General features: G+C 39.3%; 1 protein-coding gene across 12 annotated transcripts in view; it reads right to left on the minus strand.

Annotated features, from left to right (window-relative positions):
* Positions 1 to 23,622, minus strand: part of mef2aa (myocyte enhancer factor 2aa) — a 71,786-nt gene that overhangs the window by 37,045 nt on the left and 11,119 nt on the right. For all 12 annotated transcript variants that reach the window (XM_014983333.2, XM_014983434.2, XM_014983418.2 and 9 more), the window contains exon 2: positions 9,455 to 9,667. In XM_014983333.2, the coding sequence (XP_014838819.1) occupies positions 9,455 to 9,508 (54 nt within the window). In that variant the 5' untranslated portion in view covers positions 9,509 to 9,667. The remainder of the gene's footprint in view (positions 1 to 9,454; positions 9,668 to 23,622) is intronic.

Here is a 23,622-nt window from a genome sequence, read left to right on the forward strand (position 1 = left end):
AACATAAATGTCTAAAGCAAAAAATCAAATAAATCAAAATCTCGTGAATTAAATTACTGAACAAAATTGATGCTTTGTTAATGTGCCCTTGTGTGTAGAAGACATATTACTGGACATATTACTCCAACCTGAATGTGTAAGGCACATTTATCTATGTAAATGATAAAGATTTTGTGAATTTGTTATTCTTTTTAGACAATATTATTATTGCAGGCCATTGTCCAGACATGTTTTGAATGTCAGAAAAACATAATATCTGCACTCACGTAAGATAGAAAAGTTTCTAAATTACATTTGACCATGATCAAATTTATAGCAATACTGCAGCAAACAAGATGGCCACTAACAAGCTCACCCATGCTTTGCTGTGATTGGAATAACATATTGCATGTCTGAAACATCTAGTTATCAGGCCAGAGGTCAGAGTAAGCAAGCTGAGTCAGACCTTTGGCAGCAGCACGGGTCCATACATTACTGTGGCCCCTGACTCCATGTACGGAAAGCTATCACTGTAGTGCAGAATAAGCCGTGTAACACGAGCAGTCAGATGGGACTTTGGGTCATACATCACTCCAACAGTAACGCAACCCTCTCTGCAAAGTGATTCTCCGTTCTGTATCTCTGCAGCTCTGTGGTTGCCTCTGACCCATTCACATATGTCATTATGTTTCACCACCTCCTTACAGAGCGACTGCATTCATTTCTAAAACCAGAAACTAACTTACAAAGATGGACAAGGCAAACAAACTTGTTTTCTCCTTTAGCTGTTGGCAAAAAAAAAAAAAAACATACTCTTGGTATATTGGACCTTTACTTTGTGGAGTGGATCCAAATATATAAAAAGTTATGCTTTATATACACAGAGTGGCGTATGGGTCTGTACTCCATCATATCCACTGACCTACTAACAGAGGAGTTGAGCAGATGATCGGGCTTTGCTTGACCTTAATTGGCTGCAGCTTCCAGTTTTCCCTCTGTTTTCATAACTGATATAAAACACAGTGTGGACTCTGTGTCACAGAGTTTGTCTACGACCGCAGAGGCAGTGGGGTCAGTCCAGCTGTGATAAACGAATTTCAAATTTTCCACACCGCAGGTAATTACAAAGCACCATTATTCCTTTCGGGGACACAGAAGAGCCTGTCCTTTTATCATTCTCTATTCAGTGTACTAATCTGACAAACCAAATTCTAAAATGACATTTGCTGAACAAAAACAGAACTGTGCATTTTATTCTGCTGATGCTTTAAAGGAGCACACAACATGAGGTTTGGGCGTGGGGGTCTTAAACAGGACATGGCACATTGAGTTTCTGCTCTGTTTCAAACTACTTGGTGAATCTCCTGCTCTAACACCGGCCAGCCGACGGTAATGGGGAATCTTAATGACTTAAACTAGAATCAAAAGGTAAATTTTTATTTTTACTAATTTAATTCAAGAAGTGATACTCATACCTTGTGTTTAAACATTAACACAGATTGATACATGTTGTGTATAATTTTGATGGTTATGGCCTACAACAAATGAAAACCCAAATTAGTTTCCTCAGAAAATGACAATATCACATGAACAATTAAAAAAAAAAGATTTGAACTGCTGTACTGGAGTAAAGTATTTCCATCTGACTTCAAACGTCAGAGACATCAACAATATGCTTCCTTAAATCGTCAGTAACTATGGAAGCTTCACACAAGAAGCTTGGATTCTGCACCTGTTTATTTCCAAACAAAATAAAAAAATGCTTTCATCTAAACTGAGAACTTGGGTCCACTGAGCAACAGTCCAGTCCTTTTTTCTCCTTAGTCTAGACAAGACACTTTGTCTCTGGCTCAATACAAGCTACAGCAGTCGCAGTCCATATCCTGTATACTTCTGTCTAGTGGTCCCTGAACCAAAGACTCACGCAATAGTCCATGGTTTCTGAATCTTCCACAAGCTCTCAAATAAGCTTTGCTTCACAATCCTCTTAAGGCTGTGCACTTTTTTCTACCACACTTTTTTTACTCCCACTGAACTTTCCAATAATATACTTGGACACAGGAGTCTGTGAAGAGCCAGCTTCACTTTGAAAACGTGGACCTTTAAGAGCCCAGGAGAACTTGGACTCATGCAGGACAGGTTGACAAATGTACCAGTTGCCAACGTAATCAGGAAAACCTTCATAAAAGTAACCTATTAAAGTTAATTTAATAATTCCTCCTGCTCGTGTCTTAGCTAGGAAATAAAGTATGTACATGTAACGGATTTTGTAAACATATCAGCAAATAACCGATCTAGTCTTTTTTGCTTGTAAATGCAATATCAAATGTCATTGACAGTAGAATGCATTAGAAAATAAGCAGTAAAATCAAGGATGAACAATGTGAACAGGAGGTCAGTGATGCTGTGGTGGATGGTGGGCCTTACGGGAGGTGGAGGTAAAATTCTCCTTAGGGTCTCTTACAACCGTTGGGCTAACTTTGGCTCTGACCTCTAATCTCTTATAACTGAACCCTGGAGCTACCAACTCGCTCATTCATCTGCTTGCAAATTTGTTTATTTGCCTAACCAACTAGAAAGCAGGGCCTGCCATGTGGGGAAACGATTAACAAATTGTGTGCTCTTTAGTAGATGAATGTTGCCGTTAAGCCGAGGAGATGTCACCTTTCAGCAGGAAGCCCAGGATGAGACGCTGAGCGAGGACTTTGTTCCACCTGGATGCATAGCAGAGTGCTGAGTGCAGGGTTCCTGACCCAGGCACAGCTCCATTTTAACCTGAGCAGTTGCTCTGACACCTGCTAATTCTTGATTCCTTACCCCATCCTCAGATATTCTGTCTGTACAGAAATACAGTTTCTGGTAACTGTGACATGAAACATAAGAGTGATATTACTCATATGCAGCTACGTATTTATATTGTGCTGTCTTCATTTGCCTCTGTTTTTCTCATTCTGAACAACTGTCTAAGAAGTCTGGCTTTGTTTCATCAAAGCTCTCCAACATTTGCAAATATAACCTCCATCCACCCCCATCTCACCTCAGATGACTGGTGCGACAGTGGAAAACCACAGACATCCTTGAGGTCAAGTGGGAGGTTTACTGGTAAAGCTTTCCTATGGTTCACCAACTCAAAGACTCCCACAGAGACGCTCGATGTGGTTTAAAAAGAAAAAAAAAAAAAAACTGAGTCGCCCATATGCAAAAAATGTGGTGCGAATGTAGTCGAGCTCCCTGACTAATTCATGTAATTTTACAAAGAAATGTTTGGCTTCAGGATTATAAAGCTCCACCGCACACTGATCTTGCGCAGCTTACAGTTCTTCTGGGAAGTCAAATGTCAGTGCAAATTAGAAGGGAAATATCACATTCAAACTTACAATGAGCTGGAGTGATTCCAACTTATGGTCATTATCAGACAGATCAGTGAGTCGTGAGGCTGAAAGCTCAGAAACATTCACAGTGTCAAGATAAGGTGGTAATTCTGATTTTAATTCACACGTTTTCGCATTTCCACCATCTTCCCAAGTTCCGCAACACCACAAAGAGCTTTTACAGAGATTTTATTCATATTGGTAGCTTAGTTTATTTAAGAGCAGATTACAGGATGTTTGCATTTTTTGTCAGTCTGTATGCAATAGATTTTTCTGCAGTAGTTAGGAGTCTTGTTTCTCTCGAAGGATTTTTTCCTATTTTTCTTAAATGTAGTAATTCACATACACCTTTACTTTCTACGAATTAAGATATTCTAAAAATCTGACACACTCTTATAGAGATTCCTCCACCAGAAAATGATACATATGCCATATACTACAACAAACCCAGACACACATTCACAAAGAAACTGATGTGTCAATCAAAGGGTCTATCAATGTCTATCCTTGAGCAACGGTGCCAAGATGACAAACAAGACATCTGGGACTGAGAGTGCAGCTGTGATCGGGGCATGGCAGGAGATGCCTGATTCACTAACACCTACAGAGAGGGCAAGGAGCTAGCAGCCTTATTAGAACCTCATGTCACCTTTGACGACCCTGACAGCAGACAAGAGAGGAGCTTGAGAGACAATGAGATCTGGCACCAGCTGGCAGGGTGACCTGGACCCTGTGGCTGCTGCCCTGGCTCTGCAACGCCAGAGCGTGCACGCTTGGGAGACAAGCCAGGGCCACCGCGAATGTCTGCCCTGATCAGATCTCTCTGGGAGAGAGGACAGCCTCAGGATCCCCATGTGGACAAGTTTGGGCTCGGAGGCCCTCAACCAGAGGGTGCTATTAACCTTGAAACCTACAGTACCTCTGGCCGATCATGTACAGAGGAGAGGATGACATGCTAGCTACCCAAATGTTAGCAGGATTCCTGGAAATATTTTGGATTTGGATCAAAAGAGGATGATGCAATTTAGGGATCACACATTGGCAATACGCAGATGTGTTGCAATAATTAATTTATTCATTTAAAAATAAATGCATCTTGCCAATATGCAAATTTCAGCAGAAGAATAAACGGCTCTATGTGCTGGCATGATTTTGCTTTCTTTTTGGACTTGTCATATCTCCCTTCAAATACTTCATTATAAAAGTGTGAAGAAAATGTGAAAAAGATTTTAAATGTGGGGTGCTGTGGTGTCACAGTGGCAAAGCATGACCCACATATGGAGGCCTTAGTCCTCGTGGCGGTAGTCGCAGGTTCGATTCCCGGCCTTGAGACATTTGCCGCATGTCTTCCTCCTCTCTCATTACCCTCTTTCCTGTTGGATTACTTTCAAATAAAGGCCACTAGAGCCAACAAAACCTTTAAAAAAAAAGATTTTAAATGTGGAAAACCTTTGTCAACTGTTTGACATGTAGAACGTTTTCTCACATGTTTTACATGTCAAGGTGCATCATAATGTCGCACTGTCTTTGCATTTAGAAGTCAGATATTGCGGCTTTCCAGTCAGAAAAACAGCAAGTCTCTCACAGAAGAAATTCCAACCAATTTGGGACCAGTAGGGTTCCATATGATCTGTAGAAGAAATATTTGTGAACTCGAACATATAAAGTGGAAACAATAATGGTACTGGCATGCATTGGTAATAGTAGTTAGAACTCAAACAAATAGCAAACCCCACTGACTCATAACTAGAGCAAGCACTGGCTCCAAGATACATCAAAATTTCCAAGTTTGACACACTATTAGATGTTACTACAAAAAAGACTCTTCATATCAAAACATTTCACACGTGACTAGATTGCCCCACATGTTTCACGTTGCAAAATTAAATTAATTTCCATATGTGAAACATATGTTTTGCATGTTACTTAAAATATAATTCCCACATGTCAAAGACATGCTTCCCATTGTACCTTACACAACACATTGTCTGCTTTTGTTAAACGTGAAATTAAACGCAGTTTGTCTAATTCTTGGATAAAAAATGTCACACAGGCAGAGCTTTAGGTTTTTCTTTGTAAAGTGAGGATTGCCTCGTCATTGTGATCCCAGGGCAATGTGTGCACGTCAGCAGGAAGCTTAGCCTGGTAATAAGCAGGTTGTAACTATGATTCCAGTTTCCCCACCACTTGTCAAAAAATGGTATTGGGTATGAATGTAGGAGACTAGCAAAATGATTTGTTTGATTTGTATTGCTCAATGTGACTAGAAAAATCTACATAATTTTAGTCCTTTACTATTCGACAATTATACTCAGGGTTTCACAAGGAAATGTATGTGTTCTTCATCTTACTTCAGTTTTCTAAAACACAAACCATACGATTCCTAGATTAATATGTGCTTAATCACGCTCACATATGTATCCATGTGTTTTTTTTTTTTTTTTTATCCCATAAGGAGACCAGCTTTATCAGCACAGCTTTACAGAACAAATGAATATCATTAAAACACTCACAAATGAGGTGGTTGTCACACCGGACAGTTTGCCTTTGTGTTTTTTTTTTTTTTTTTTAGTTATTTATTTTATATTTTACCTGTCATGCAAAGAACTTTGAGAAAAGGTGAAAGCTGAGAATCAGGAGGTGTGTTCTTTGTTGCTCCCTCGAGAGTGAGTAAGAGAGAGCAACCCTGAATGTGCCACCAGGGAGCTGCCTTACTGGGGCAAAATCCAAAATGAGCACCAGCAAGGGCAGGCAACCCACCACCCAGAAGCAAAATCATCAAACTTTTAATGACTTGGACAATTACCCCCAGTGAGCCAGCTTAATGGCATCCAGAGGACATCACTAGACACCGCTCACTAGGCTTCACCAACGTTTACTCTAACTAAGAAGACTAATGACTCCTCTGCACCTCTCCAGCATCATTTCTGCTTTAAAACAGGTCCAGACATTGACGGTCCCTCCAGAATTCATGCATGGTGGAAAACACCGGATGTGTGGTTGGTCCTTCAGATTCCACTTAAAGGACAGTGAAGTTGGACAGAGTGGGACTCTCTCCCCACTGTTGCCCTTCCTGAGGCTGGAACTGTGTCTGATTTTATTTAGGACAGTTCCTTTAGGAAGAAGCACTAATTCCCGAAAGAAGATGGACAAATCAGAGTGCTATGATTGTATTAATTGATTGAAACAAAAGTGAACCTGATATGACTCTTATCTGGCATTAAGGCCAGCTGATGAATTTGGTTAGGCCCGTCACTTTTGCAGTACCCCACCATATGCAGTAGGAATTACCCTTTATTACCTACCATTACCATTATTGTGAAATGACTTTAATCATCAAAATAATTGTATTAATTGTGACAAGAGCTGCAGTTTGTTGTCCTATTGGTGCAGTGCTATTGTCGACAGTGTCTTGTATGGAAAATGAATACAGCACAAATGGCCTACTTAAGTTTTTTTTTTTTTTATTTAAAGTGCTGGAGTAATAAAAGTTAAAAGCAGAGAGGCAAAAAGATTTAAACTGTCTTCAGACACTGAAGACCGCATGCAAATGGCTTTCCCCCTCCTGGTTAGGAGCATGCCCCAGGGAGATGGCACTGTGTGCTTTATGGCCCACAGAAAAAAAAAAGAAAAAAAAAAGGAGGAGAGCGATGTGCACACATATATCACTTAATACCAAAGCTTTATTTTAGCACAGCAGCCTATTGTCACGGCCAACTTTCTGCTGTGCCAGCTAAAATTACCTAAATGAGAGCTGAATTGCCTGCGTTGTGCTGATTATACACTGAGACGTTTAAAATCTGATGAAAATACTAGACTTTTGGAACACATTAATAATAAGCAATTTCTATTTTTTTTTCCTCCCTGCACATCCTATCTTAGGTGAAGCAATGTAGAAAAAGTGTCTGCACTTTCCTCATAAAGACTGTCTGCAATAAATGGATCAACAGAAGAGTTAATTGGCTTCCTCAGCAATTTAGATACCAACCTGTTTTCCCATAACATTATCTCCTTCCTGTTTGTTTTAACATCTCACAGGTTTCTGCATAAAGTGTACAGACTAAAGCCAGGTGTTACACTGATAATTGGGCCACATTCTGGATTCTTTGTGCCACACTTGGCTGAATTTCTTTGATAATGGTTGCAGAAAACATCGTGGTCAGAGTGGCATTCAAGCAAGTTGTATCATACCATATATTGGTCCTGACAGTGTGTCTGCTGTATTTAAATACGATAACAAATGCGTTTTCAAAAAGCGATATAAAAACAGCAAGTGTCCTCTAATCTTCATCTTAAGCAAAATTGACTGCAGTTAAACATACTTTTCTTGCTGCAGATATCCAAAAGACCTTGTTTTTTTATGCAGTGCTTTGCTGTTCAGGATTTTATATTTATCGTGAGCGGACAAGAGAGAATTCCAGCGTTCCCTTCCTTTGCGGCCAGCCAAAGCCAATGCGGCCAAGACAAAGATGGGCGCTGCGTGTCCCTCTGACCCCACCCTGCAAATGAGAGGGTGCTGTGCTACAGTGGCTGCACCTAATTGCTACCAAATAGCTTCAGACACATAGAGTTCCAGCAAATATGGGGCCCAGCCATGCCGCCGGGACCTGGGGGACGAGCCCTACCGAGTACCCACAGTCCATTCCTTCACCACGAGGCCCCCTCTGCACCACGGCACTCCTGCTGCCTCATCAAGTTCTCCAGTTGAAATTGCAGAGTGGCAGGGGAATCGAGTCTGTAAATACGACCGCACTGACAATGAAATGTCATGGTTCCTGTTCAGCTGGCTGGGACGTTGGGGAGGGAGGTTTGTCTGTTTAGATACACCGTGACAGCTGCTGAACTCTGGTCCAAGGTGGCGAGGCAAGCTGAAGAAAACGGTGACTTTCAGACAGTAAACTGAAGATACAGATGTATACTGAGAAAATGAAACATTCTTCATTATTCCAACATACTGAAATAGGAATTTCTTGAATACTGGTACTTTTTTACACAGTATCCAGAAATTATGGGATATTTTGCGTATCTTGTCTTTTTGTTTCCAGGCTTGAAAAAAAAAAGTCTGGAAACAAGAGCTTTTTAAGGAAGGAGCTATTTAGCCAGCTATTTCCATAATAATTTCTCAAACATTTAAATCAGCAAAAGGATTTAAAGGCAAAAATACATTTTAATGGAAAACTCATTTTCTACATGACAGAACAAATAAAAAATATATATACTCTACGTCTGTTTGGATTCACAATACAACATGTATTTATACAACATTACAGATACTTTTTCTGGTTAAGATCTGTCGTACTTTAACATAATCTTTTTAACTTCATGTCTCCCTGCGTTTTCAATAACTCATTTAACTGATAGACTTCATTGTTGAATCTATGAAGATAAGTTGTTCAATTTCTAGATCTGCAAATAGAACCGCAGACCATGATACTTCCACCATCATGCGACAGTGTAAATATCTCTGGAATGGATCGAGTCTACTTGCATTTTGCAACAACAGAGGTATATGTGCAGATCGCAAAGCTAAAAAAAAGGTTATTGGCAATAGACAACTAATGCAGCTGTATTCTTTTTATATGGCAACCCCACCAAATAGGTCATATTTGACAACACGATATGACACTTTGCTTTTTCGTGATTTGCAGCTAGTAGTCACTGAAACATTATTTATTTCACATAATTAAGAGAGTTGTAGAACCCTGTTGTCAGGCTAATAATCATGTACAGGGTTTTTTTTTTATTTATTAAAAAGCTCTTAAGATCTTGCCAAGATAACAAAACACTCTTCTGCAAAAAAAAAAAAAAGAAAAAAAAAGAACACCAGATTAGCAATGACAGGTGTCTGGAAACCTGAGATGGATTTATTTATCAGCACCTTCTGTGGAACACCTGATTCTACGTTTGTGAGGCAGAAGGTGTGATAAATATACTCACCTTTTTAATTTGACAAATCTAAATTACACTGAATTTTTTTTTTTTTTTTGGTTATTAATTTGAATATATCACATTTATAAATAAGCAAGGCTTTAGACAGAGGTTTGTTTATCCAAATATGGTTGAAATGTTTCACATGAATGACAGAACGGTGTTTTCCCACTTACCTGCCTGTTCCTCTCATCCATAATCCGGGTGATCTGTATCTTCTTCCGCCCCATGGCTGTGCCCTTTCCGGTCTCTCAGACACGTCAACAGTATCAAAACAACACACTTTCTTCCCCCACTCCCTAGAACATTGTGCAACAGGATCTCTTGTTGTGCGCTCTCTTTCACTCTCCTCAGTACACTTCTTGCTCCTCAGCACACCGCACCACAGTCTGAAAAGAGAGGGGGAAAAAAACGTAATATTAACTTGACACCCAACGATGTCTCTTTAAGTAATCTGAAGCACCAGAGGGTCCTGTGTTCTGTTCTCAGGCAAACTAAGAAAGTGTTAGATACACATGCAATAATCTCTCCTTGCTCCTGTACTTAACCTTTAGTTCAAGTAACTGGAAGTCAGCTTTACATTTTCAGTAGAACAAAGGGACTTCAATATCCAACAAACTTGCTGTGGAAAAATCAAACCATGAAGTACGGGGTAACATTTAGTATGTAAAGAAAAAAGTGAAATCATGGCAGTACCATTGTGAGAGTGACTAACAAGTGAAATACCCCCTTATTACTGTTGCTGAAACAATTCAAGACGGCAGTGTCTGGATAGTGGACGATGCTTCAGGGTGCAGTGCCCAATGATCCTTTTCAAACCTGTTATATTCAGGATCCCCAATGCTTTTAAATAGAACATAAAGGGAAATGCATCTACATTCTAGCTTCCCTACCTGCTCAACGTTCCCAATTTGGAAATATTTATGGTTGCACAAAGCACTGACCCTCATGGAGTGAAAACTTTACATAGGGGCACAACCATCCATTAAGGTCAATGTTGTTTTAAAACAGCAGTTGGCAAGATATGAACAGCATTCCTGCTAGATATACAGTGGTATTTTTACTTAAGGTTATCATACAGTGCGACTCTCCTACCATTCTATGCCTGGATGTTAGGTTCTAACTCATTCTAGTGTGGTAAACTTGTAGCTCAATACTATTGTTCTAGAACAACACCGCTCTGCATCTATCCATATTTTACCCAAACATAGGTTAGGAAAAATAACTCAAATTGAGTTGATTTTAACCCAATAACCTTGACTTCATGCTGTATAATTTATGAGTTGGAAAGTGTTTTTACTTTAGATGAGAATTCAATGGTTCATCAGCTTCAGCTGTTTTTTTTTTTTTTTTTAAATGTTTTCTAAGCACTGACGCTTGCTTTGCTCTTAAGATGATTAAGAAGGTTTCCAGTTCAGTGTTCACATTAGAGTAGCTGAACTCTCCAAGGTTGGAAGAGGAGCCAGTAGGGACAAGAAGAACCAGGGGTAATTCTCACAGGAGCTAGTAACCTGGCCGGTAGTTTAGGGCACAATGTGCCCCAGGGAGCATCTAACGATGCCCTGTCTCTGCTTCTGTGCAAAAAGAGATACTGTCCACTCCCTAGAGGCACATCCATCACTTCCACCTGGCAAATAGAAACTGTCCAAACAACTACCTCCCATACAGTATGAGAACAAATGTGGAAAGGTTAACAACTCCAGCCATGAGATGCAGTCAGCATTTGAGCGGTGAGCAAGACAGGAGCCTGACCTGGCAGGGGAAACGAAAATGACCAGTTCCAGTCACACGCAGTCATTATGGGTTACAGATGAACGGGCATTATGGTGTCTGGCTGTCTGAATCAGGGCTCCACTGTAGGCAAACTTCACTGAGATCACCTTGCTAACTACCCACACACACTGCTGTCAGAGCCAAGCAAAGGAACTGCATGAACCCCCACAAAGAATTTCATCAAACCACATCACAACAGACCGCAAAATAATGACAATGTTCCCCTTATTTCGCCAATTCAAACATGCAGACTTGACAGCCATGTTTAAATTAGAACGAGCCTGTGAATATTAGGTGCCCTGCGACAAAAATATCTTTCCTAGGCTTTAAGTGCACATCACAAACAAATAAAAGTAAAAGTAAAAATTAAAATATGGTGACAATGTGTATTGTCCCCCAAAAGAATCAAGGCATATTTTATACCCATATGTACATCACACATCCAAATACATATGAGAAAGAATTTTCGAGAGGAATAGTTTAGCTCTGAAATGCCGTAGCCAGAGGTAAATCTGTAGGGTGGACTAAAGAGGGCCATGGGTAGGAGATTTCCTTACAATGACAGATTTTGAAAACCTTTGTGAGGGCGTTGGGAAAATATTGAAAAGACATGTCCTAAAGTAAGGCAAGACTCCTTACGAATACAATGGAATGCTGTGGTTAAATAAAAATGTACCATTTCATGGTTTTCTTTCTTTAACTTCCTCCAACAAACAAATTGTACCTGGAAAAGTTCTGAATGATCTGTCTTGTCCTTTTTTATTCTTTTAACAACGTTGTGTACATTTTTGAGTACCGTTGTATTGATAAGGGTTTAGAAATAAACCAGTCAAAATCGAGGTACTTTATTAAAATCGTGTGTTTACTTTTCTGTCTTTAGGCTGTCAGAGTCGAGCAGCTCAAAGTATGAGGCATAGCAGATTGGGCCCAGAGAGCCTTCATGCACAGATGTGAGATGACAAACCGAGAGGGCCTTCGAACTCCAGGTGTGCCGTGATTCCAGCTGATGTCTACTGTGATCAAACCCTCTCAAAATACAAAGCTAATAAGACTGTTATCTCAGGGTTTCACATTTTAATTTCTACAACTACGTTGAAAATGTACAGCTTGATTACTTTACCTAAAGAACTATATCCGAAGATTCCATAATGCAAATCATACGTCTATATGGAGTGCAGCATATTTTAAGCATTAAGAGTTAAAATGTGGACAGAGATGTGGTTTATGCAATAGACCTATATTATTTATACCTGAGATGTGAATATTAACAGCCGTGTATTAACTGATTTGTGGAATGTAAAAAAACTGCGTCTTCAGAGCAACCAGGATTAGACAAAACATTTCAATTTTGAAGTATGAGCTTTTAAATACTGTAATTTCTAATGCACAATTCTGATTTGTCACAAGGTTATTCACCATCTTTTTGTTTCTGGAGTATTGTAGTTATCTGTTTTATTTATTTATTTATTTCCACCACAAATACAAAATTTTATTTTTATAACTTTAATAAATACAACAACCATGAGACACATTTATTTGTGTAAGTTACATGAGTAGTTTGACATTACACACATTTTTTAAACCCTTATAAAAACCCTCTGCTGAAAATAATATCTTTTTTCATTGTTTATAATCTGGTGGTTGTATTTTTCTGATAAAAGTTGAATTACTAAAGAGGCATAAGCATATCTGCTGCATAGCTGACTTCTAACATTTCACTGTAGTTAACTGTTTTGAGAACCAGGTGGTGTAAAATTATATTTTAATGAAGAGTTTCACTGGCACTATAGAGAATCAACAAATTCTCATCCAGTTGCAGAAAATAATTCCTTTGCTTTATCCTAAGCAACTCTTCTGCAAAGATGCCAAAACCTAAATTTTACTGCTAAGATGAAGGAAATAATAATCAAATTATCAAACTACCAAATACTAAGTGGTGACAATGTAAAAGCTGTAAGCCTCTTGAGCACAACTAAATTATTCACCTTGATATTGTAAGCAGCATTAAAAAATAACTAATATTGTGAAAATGGATCCAAAGTCCTGTATTGGCTGTCCTAGTATCGGTACTGGGCTGCAAGATAACTTGTGAGAATTGCTCAATTAAACTACATCCATATTTTTGCATCCTCTGCTGCAAAATATTTTTCCCTACAGCAATAATATTGAAATTGAACCCAGATGAACCATAAAATGAATCTGTATGTCATTTAAGTTATAACTGCTTTGAATCTCTCCGAAAACAGAAGATATTGCTTTCGTGCCCCACATTTAACCAAAGAAAGGATTAAGTTTAACCCGCATGATCTTGGATTTGCATACAGAACAATTGAAAACAACCGCTTAGAATGAACTACTCTTTTAAGTCTTAGATGTTTTAGTTCTTAGGTCAGAAATATTGGGAGGAGAAAGACAAAATCAGGGAAATTGAGCCTCTGGGGAGCTGTTTCACTGAAGCTGCAGTCATATATTGATCTGAATATGTCAATGGCAAAAAGAAACACTTACATTTTGAATAATGTCAGAACTGTGTGATTAAAGGGTTTTCACTCAATATTAGAAACAATCTAAAAAATGATTGTCGCTATTGTTAGTAAAGCATCATTTCAGAATGAGAGTTGATAGTAATTTAATTTAAATGGTATTTTCTGTTCTGACTTATTACTTTGCAATCAATTTATAGTACCTTTGTAGCTCCTCTGCTTACATCGCAGCAACATTTTAAAATCTTTAAAATAAAAGAAAAACTGGAAACCCAAAATCATATACTATTTCTAAGCAGATTAATTTTAAATTATTAGCACATTAAATTAGTTTTGTGTTTTATCTTTTTTATGAATGAGTTGAACAACTAGGGTCATCGTTCAAAGGACGTTCAAAGGAATATATTGTATTTCTAATCCCCAACTGCATCTAAACATGAAGTTATCAATTTTCTACAGTTTCTCATAGATGACAGGCTAATTTATATGATATAATGCAATGCAACTGTTCAATCTCAATCCAGGGTGAGAGTTTCTCCTAATCCGGAAATTTCCTTGCAAAATGCAAAGCATATTATGTTTATTTGTGGATCTAAATTGGTGGAAGGTGTTTTTATGTATGTCTTTGTTTGACTGCCTCTCTGTGGAAAACTTCCGACTGTCCCTCTCACATGATCTTAGCCTACAGCTCCTTTGTGACTCAGTAAAATATAAATACCAATAAAACCTTGAAAGAAATATTTGTTCTGAACTTCAAATTTTTTCACATATTCTGTAAAAAATTACAAAAGGATATCAGATGGAAAAAAGCATTAGCCCAGCATCTTTATGACTTGAACGTAGCAATCTGCATGTAACACCATTAAAAAGACCTTGGTATAATCCAGTGTACCTGACCCGCTCTCATATAATCACATCTAGCACTTCTGAAAGATGCTTACCTAACATTTGTAACACATAAATCAATGTGCAAAGAACACGTCACCATAGAAACGGCCACGTCAGCTTGACAGAAAGTCAATAACACACGACTAACACAACAAGTCCTGGCCTTACTGAAGTGTGTCCCCCTGTTCAGCACACATGCAGCTTGAAGCATGCTACACAAGTAACAGAGCAGTAAGTCAGCAGGGCAAGACAAGTGACAGGGATGCTGGTTTGCTTTTGTCTCTTCACTTAAAGTGATAGTTCAGGATTTTTTTTGAAATCACATTATGTTGGTTTTAAGCAATTATAATCCTACTGCAGTAGATAACTATCTTCTCATAATCAGTTAGTATGAATGGAGGTTAGTTGATTCCGGAGGCCGAGACCAACAGTCTATGACCAGTCTGAACTTCTAATTTGCTAACAACTCTAATCCCAAAGCATCACAGCAGTTTAAGCGAAAACTGTTATATAGACTTTCAATATATTTCTATTGTCCAGAAACAATCATTTAACACATTTCTAGTCTGATCAAACTGCCTGGAAGAGAAACAGTCAGAAACCCCTGATTTTTCCAGTTGATTTTCAATTTCAGAAAACTTTTTTTTAAATACTTTTACAACTTGGAAAATGTCTAATTAAATATACCATTTGATTATTTATATGAGATAATGGCATAAACTGAGAAAACAAGGTTATGCTACGAACTTTGAGTATGAGTATTACTTGAAAAAAAGACCAATATTTACTGAGGTGCTACTTGCTATAAAAACTACTGACATATTGCAAGTCTCATGAGGTCCAGCTAACAAGCAACAAACTAGGACAGGCATATTGAACTAAATTAACTGAAAGTACAAGACAGATTTTTTTGTTTTTTTTCAGTCAAACTTTCAAAAATTAGAGTAACAGAGCATAGAACATGTATTTGGAAGGCAGAAGGCTTGGAGAACCGGCGAGTGATTACTCAGGCATGCTGCAGCTGTAAGGGGACATGAACAGGGACAACCGAGGGGAAATGACTAATTAAACTCACAAGGGGGAAGCTGGTAAATAACCAAAGAATGACAAAACAAACTAAAACCAGGGTAAGTAATGGCGGTATAAAAACTAAAGAAATGAACCGAACATACTAAGCAATGTTTCTACCTTAACCAGAGTCCTACAGATCATGTCTGCACAGTGTCTGTTAGGTTTAAAGAAGCGAAACCTATGCAGCTAAGATGCCTGTGCTTTGGTGAAGGTGATGGACACCAGCCAAAGACTGAGCAAAGCCGTGACAGTTGTGCTTCCTGTACAAAAAACAGAGTTAGCCTCAGTATCCTACCACAGGCCGTGGGCAGACAAGACTTAACTTCCTGCCCCTACACTTCCTGTTATTCAGGACTCTTCTGCGTGCCCTCAGCAGGGAGAGGAGTCAGGGGGAAAGGAAGAAAGGGAGGGACCACGTCAGGACTCCCTGCCCCGCTTATCCTTCCACTTATTACCTTCCTGAATGCAAGTCCGAGACTAAACAACAACAACTGGCTCATCTCCTGTGGCCGCGCTCAGCGATTACAGTGTGGATCATTACACGGGCTGGACAATCTGCACATTAGACTGTCAGTCCCTGCCTTTATAGCAGACAAAGAGAGAGCTTCTTCTGGTTATTCAAACACTCCGCCGGTTACATAAGAATGAATCATAACTCGTGCAACACCAGTTAATATACAGTGAAACAACAAGATTATGACTGAAACACATTTTGGAGAATCCAACGGTCTCTTGTTGTAATCCCCAATATGAAGTGATAAAACTGCATTCAGTGAAATAATCCATGACACTGCTTTTAGGTGTATCAAACTCAAAGTGTCACCGCCGTCACTCCTTTATGATCAGCCTTCAGGCAGTCTGAAGACTCAAGTGAGCCGGCCCTAATCCATAGTTGTGTTTAAAAGGCGCTTTGACATGGCTACAGTAGAAAGGGAACATCCATCTCTTTGTTCTTGTGTTCATCAGGAGGTGCTGTACCTGTAAATGGGGCTGCTGGCCTGAGGGGAGTGGAGGCAAGCCAAGCCTCTCTCGTGTTCTCCCTCTTGCTCTTTTGTGAGAGCGTGCTTATCTCCCTCTCCAGCAGTGAAAGGCAGGATTGTGGCCCTCGCAGCATCACTAGTGTTAATGTCTCCTGATGCTAATCTGACACGCGGCTGATCCCTCAACAACCACTTTCTCCTTCCCTTATTTCTTCTTAGCTCTAACCCTTTCCTTCTCTCTTTCTGCCTCTTTCTTTCCTTTTCACATGATTTATTTCTTTCTTTTCTTTGAACTCATACTATACATTCCTTCACCTCCGTTTCCAAGGCGACTAATGAGATATAATTAATAAGAGCTATTGCAAGGGCATTTGAACAAAAAAAAAAAAAAAGTGAAACAAGAGCCTTTGAGAAATGTAAAAGGGGGCATGTCTGCAAAACCTGGAGATTCTGCAGCACTTCCCCTTTCTCTGTAAAGCAATGCTCAGGGTGCCATTTCTCATACAGAACAATGATTTGAATAACATTTCAAGGAAAGATCTGAATGACTGTGGTACGAACACTGTAGGTGTTAAACTGTACTAGAGATGCACCGATAAGTCCTTTTATCAGGTTGATGCTATTATGCGGTTTTCTTTGAAATCTTGCTGGTCTTTTAAGGACTGTAAACATAAAAGAGATAGAAAATATGCTGCAGGTTCTTTAATAAAAGTATGTGCTTTTCAATATCAGGAAATCACTTGACAGCAATTTCTGATATTATTGCTGAATCTTGTAATACTGTTATCAACGGTGACTAAGTCATGTTTTTCTCAGTCTACTCATTGTTTCCAGACATCTAAATATCTCAATATTTTGTTATGAACTTTAGAATAATATCCATATCAGGTGTTGGGATGATATTAAGTAAAAGTCGATCCAACTGTCCAAATATATCATGGTTGTCTAGAAATTGAATGTATAGACATTGCATTATATCAGTACTTTATGACTGTGATATTGCTCTGGCTCACAATGTATTGACAACATACTCCCCAACCCATCTGATTTATATAAAATTTAAAAAATGCACTAGCACTACCCAGTATTGATAGTGCAGTGAAAAAGAGAAATGGGCGTTCAATTGGTGGGTTTCAAGAATAAACAGTAAGAAATGGTCAATCATAAAGAGGTTGCTTGTAGGTTCCAGTTATAATTTTTTTTTGTCATGTTTCATTCAGGATTCTCCAGCCAGTTTGCAACAGATTCAATGAAGATGCAAAAATGCATTGTTCAGAAAGGAACACTGGGGTGGCCAAAAAGCCAGCATCTAGAGCCTGCACTGAAATGGCAGCCAAGCAGACAGCGAGTGGTTAATCTGCCCTGATGACTGAGAGCTCGTCCAACTCTCCGATGACCCAGCTGTAATCCCACATTGGATCAATGCAAGTTCAAACAATCCTCCATGCTGCTAGCACCTTGCTTGGACTGGGGGATGGTGCTGTAAGACAGGGACCAGGAGACAGAAAGCTACTTAACACCTCCAAAATGACATGAAAAGGGAAGAAAACCCCACAGGATGAACCTGGTCCCACCAAGAAAACATTTCATGGTATATGTATATATACATATGGGCCACATTATGCAGGGAGCTGAATGGAAATGATGTCGTTCCTCCAGATAAATAACGTACATGGATCCAATCTAGCAAATACGAATGACGATGAGTGGATATAACAACCAATAACCGAAGGACATCGTATGCTGACAGCCTTACCAGACAGGCATCCTCCATCTCACTCTCAAAGTACTGTCAGGGGATGAGAGGACTATGCAAGGTGACTTTGACTAAGTGCCTTGGGGGTTTCATGAGAAAACGCCATTGACATTACATTAATTTCATGTCTCTTTTCCAACTGACTTAGAGACACAGAGTCCCAGAAAGCAGGACAAAAAAAATGAAACAGACACTTTTTTCCTGTCCCTTTAAGGCACTGGGAGCAGAGATCCGGAGTGACAAATAGGTAAAAAGAACAGCTACAAACTTACTCCTATTTTTAAGAGTCAACAGAGATGGATAAATGCCAGTCAGAAACTTTCCACTGCAGACAAGAATGTTTGGAACTGATGGTAGACGTTTGCATGAAAGAAGAAGATAAGAAGAAAGGAGAGAAAAAGAGAGTAATAATGTGGTAACTATGTAGAAGAATGTAAAGGAGACAAGACTAAAAGAAGCCCCCCTACTCATCCCGTCCCACCTCTGTGGTAGTGTGCGGTAGCAGCGTTGTAACATAATTACTGCTGGGACACTTCTATTCCCAATGATCCATTTGCGTCAGTCAGGTTTTCAAGCCCAGCCAATGAATGGATTCTTAGTTTCTCAAGGATAAAGAGATGACCCTCACCTAGCAGTTATATCCATTTCATGTAGGAAAGCAACTCCCTTCCTCAAGGTAAATCCCTCGATGCGTGTTTGAGTGAAACTTTCATGAACAGAGAAAAGGATGATAACTTCCTCGATGCAAGGGCAGGGGATGAGCGATGTCATAATAAAGATGATTGCACAAGACAACAGAGAAATCGTAAAGCACTTCAGTTGGTACGGAACGCCTGCAAAAGCATCCCCTTAGTTTTGTTGCTCTATATAAGTTGCAGAGTTAGATCTTAATGTATTTCTGAGAAATCCTACTGATGCATTAAACAAGAGTTGGGCGATTCAGGTCCTCGAGGCTGAAGTTCTATATTTTTTGGATTTGTCCCTGTTCTGACACACATGAAACAAGTAGCTGATTTAACTCCTCATCGTGCCATCAAGTTCTGCAGGAGTCTGGTAATGAGCCATTTATTTGATTCAGTTGGAATCAAGTAGTGAAGCATCTAAATCACTTAGCACTAAAACACTTGGACATGCTCACCTCTCTTTTCAAGGGAGCGCCGTTAACCCCTTATCTGTCATTCTCTAAATGCTTGTAAGTCAATGGGGCCTTGAGGACACTGGGGCCATCATGACAGTTAAAGGCTTAAACTTTAACTGTCGTGATGTACAAAATTAAAAGAAATTTAGGAATGAGAGGACAAATAAATAAATAAAAACGAAGAGCAATTGGGCAAAAAAGGTACAATATTCTGAGCAATAAGCATTTCACTTGGTGAATTTAGTCAATGTTTATTTGAGAATTTCACTTCACTTCAGTTTATGTAGCAATGGACAAAGTAACATCCAACAACTTGCTTCATGGTTTGCTTTTCTTGTTTTAACAACTAACACCTCAGTGAAAAAAAGTTGTCAATAGCAGTCCACATGACCTTTCTGTTTCAGCTTAAGAATGAATACTTCTTATCACACTTTGCTCTGGTAAATTGTGCTACATGTTACATGTCTACTCGAGTACTTCTATGTTCCTTTTTCACATCTGCAGTCAGAATTTTCCCTTTTGCCAGCTGCACACCAACATAAAGATGCATGCACAAATAAAAACTAATGTATGCATGGTCCTAGAGGTTTATAAATTTGCATAAAATTACAGTGTAGTGCTGCTGTCTGATATGGGATGACGGCATTTGTCCATTTGCATGGTTGTCGATCATGAGTTGGACTTCTCACCAGGGAGCGATAGTAATGCCAACCCCATAGGGAGCCACAATCCCCCCACACACACGCAAACACCCCACAGGAACCCTACAGTCTGTGTTAAGTGTCATGGCGGGCTTTTGATGTTGCACAGACCGTAGCTCAGAAATGGTAAACAGCAGCGATGAACCAAGATCTTCCTCCAGGGGGAATCCACACCGTGAGGATATTAGAGACGTTATGCATAATGTGTCTCAGCAGCGGCGCATTTACCCAATCACAGCAATAAGAATCTGAATTAAAAGCCAAGATACTCATTTTATCTCCTTTACTTTTGCTGTGTGTATATATATATATATATATATATATATATATATATATATATATATATATGTGTGTGTGTGTGTGTGTGTGTGTTCTATACTATCTGAGTTTCAGCCAGAAGTCGCATGCTCTTAATGGAAAAAAAAAATCCAAAAGTTCAGAATAAATATTTGATTTTCTCTTCCCATTTTTATCTTCCACTCAATGCCTCTTTCCCAGTGTTCCATTACATAAAAGGTTTATGCAATCTGAGGAGTGAGCATGGCCGTGAGTCATAACAACAGCAAAAGGGGCTAGCTTTAGCAGCACTGATTTTTCTTTTCTAGAATTTTTATGCCACACAAGGCCTGTTATTCACATTTTACATTTCATCAAAAGTGGTTATATTAAAGCATGCACTCTCTCATTTACACAACACAATGTATGGCTGAAAGATGTTGGCGGTCTTCCATCTAAGTCTTTAAACTTTTGGATTTTGAGTAACTCTGGTTCAACAAGGTCAAACAGGAAAGCAACTTTTTAAATTAAATGTAACATGCTGAATTTAAGAGAAAAATACAAGAAACTGAGCAGGCAAAATGATGATTTCACTTATGTAAACTACTGGATATAATAACCTTCCATAAAAACATCATGGAAAAAATTAAAACAGATTTTTTTTTTTACAAGATTTGTTTTAATCAAAATAGTAAAGCATTAGCATACTTGTTGCACAGAGTAGGAACACTTCCTGCCATTCTGCAAATCAGTTTGTTGGATTGCGTTCCACTTTCAGTTTTAAGCAATGCTTGTATACAGCAGCTAAAGTCTGGGTAGCAGTCTTACTGGATCATAGCTGCAACATTTGAGCAGCACTAGTTCCATAGCTGGTGTGCACATGTGTGTCATGTGGAAAATGCACATATGCAAAGAAATCAGCAGGCTGCTTTATCTGTTGATCAAATTGATCAAAGGCTAACACACCATAATGTGATTGGTTCTTTTTTTTTTTTTTTTACAAAATGCCTACCTGTTTTTTGAGCCTGGAAGCATTTTCAAACAATCAAATTTGTCTATTCCTGATCAAGTGAGACATGTAATGACCTTTTTGGGCTGAGTTAGCTGGCAGTGTGCAGCAACAGGTGGGGGCAACAGCTCACTCCAGACTTTAGTTCCTTGTGATATATCTTTGAATTTGCACCAATGAGGAAGCATTGTGCAGCCTTCTACAAGCTGGAGTGTCTACATACTTTATCTGTTGTATGAGCTATAATCAAATGATCAATTTCTACTGAATTTAACATTTGTATGCCAACTGCCTTTTTATAGTAAATCAATTTCACCAGTAAGTGAGACTAAACCATAGGAACATGCATGGCTGTTGAGTGCAACAAACACTGTTTACCATAATCAGAGTATTTCTGCAGCTCCAGCCCACAGTATTTCACAAATCAGATGATATGTATTAGATGTCACATGAGCACTGTGTGGAAAACCTGAGAGAAAGACACAGACAAAGAAAAGCCCACAGGCCCTGCTCATCTCTCTGAGAATCTTTTTTTTTTTTTTTTTTTTATTCTTTGGACAGCCCTTGGATCCTGACTCCTAGCCTTTTTAGATTATAGCTGCTGGTTCTGAGACCCCAAGCCTGGCGGTTGATGATGAATGTCCCCCCTTCCATAATCACCGTGTACAACGTGAACACTCCAGGCAGCTAAAACACAGGCCGGGAAGCGGTGGGGGTGTGGGGAAGGGGGAAAACAATGTGAAGAACACAGTCTGACATAAAAACAGGACAGCAACAGCTCACTGGTGGAAACACTACACCATTTTCACCTAAATCTGCAGCCTGCAGCACACAGATGGAAAGTGGACAGGGAGAAAAAGGGAGAGGACAGACGGGCCGCCGCGCAAACAGCGGGCAGGCTCGACACCTCTCTCGCAGTCACAGTCACACTGAGAGAGATGGAGAAAGATGGGATCTGGAAGCAGGAGATGCAAAGTCAATCATTTCTCAATGCCTTGGATTCACAGAGAAGGTCTACTACTGACACCTTCATAAAAAAAAATGTACAAATACAGGCGTTGAAAAGAGGAATACTATTTAGATTGCAAGCTGTAGAAGTCAATACATAAAATTTATACTTCCCTGAAGTTAAGCAGGGTTAGAGAGTCAGATTGCAGTTTCTTAAACTGCAACTATGCATAGATGTATTACAACACCACTCGGAAACCCCATGCATTTGGCTTTCACAATGCTATTCTCAGATGAGAGAGGGAACATTTTAACTGTAAGTCGGATCCCTATAGTGGATGAGAAGAAAGAGGAAAGGTGCGTGTGAGGGGGTCGGGGGTCACTTCCCTACTCTGTTCACTGTTCCAGATTAATGAGGGGGGGGGAGTAAATCACATCCCTCTCAGCTGTCCCGGATCACAAGGCTTCTCTGACAGACAGACAGAAATCAAAGGATGTTAACAGACCAGGTCTCCTTCCTGCAGCACCAGAATGGTCCAGCAGCTGGAGATCCAGCTGGTATTTCCAGCAGCTCCTGGAGGTTTACTCAATGGCCTTGATATATGAGCTGTGACACCTAAGTCTCACAGCTCTAATTACTATACCAACTACTGATAAACACTTCTACATGCATTATACTTTGTGCTATTGTGGGTAGCGTAATGGGAGGTTGGATTAAAAGGCAATAAACATGATGATTTACAGAGTCTATTTTAACACTCTATAACTGCACATAAACTGCTTCATCAAACAGAGTCTTGAAAAAGTTTACTCTGTGTACGCTTCAATTGTTTATCTGTTGTTCGCTTCATAATCGACTCCGGAAACAGGCCAAGAAGTTAAACCTCTGGTGAGAGATGCTTTAAAGGTTCTCCAGCAGAGCATCAATACAGCAGGGTATATTAGCAATCATGGGAGATCTTTTGATCTTGAAAATTATATTATAATATATTCCTTTGATTTATGTTTTTTTTTTTTTACCAAAGTCTCATTAAGATGCAGTTAAAATGCAACTCAGCAAATTGATGTCTTTCTTAACTTCAGTTTTGCTTTATGCAGAATTCAGCTTGATTATCTGGTCACAGCACCGTAGGCATCTCTTAATTTACTTTAGGTTGAAGCAGGTTATAAGGACAACTAAGGTAAATAAAAACAAGAACTATTTATACCCCTCGAGCTTTCTCACATTTCATCAATTGCTCTCACTGTATGAAGACATGTTCACAAGCAGTTTCTCAAACGTCCATGTTTTTTGTTGGATTTAAGTGACAGACCAACACAA

The sequence above is a fragment of the Poecilia mexicana genome, unplaced genomic scaffold, assembly GCF_051168715.1.
Source record: "Poecilia mexicana isolate PSO_F unplaced genomic scaffold, ASM5116871v1 scaffold_6, whole genome shotgun sequence".
NCBI classification, from domain to species: Eukaryota; Metazoa; Chordata; class Actinopteri; order Cyprinodontiformes; family Poeciliidae; genus Poecilia; species Poecilia mexicana.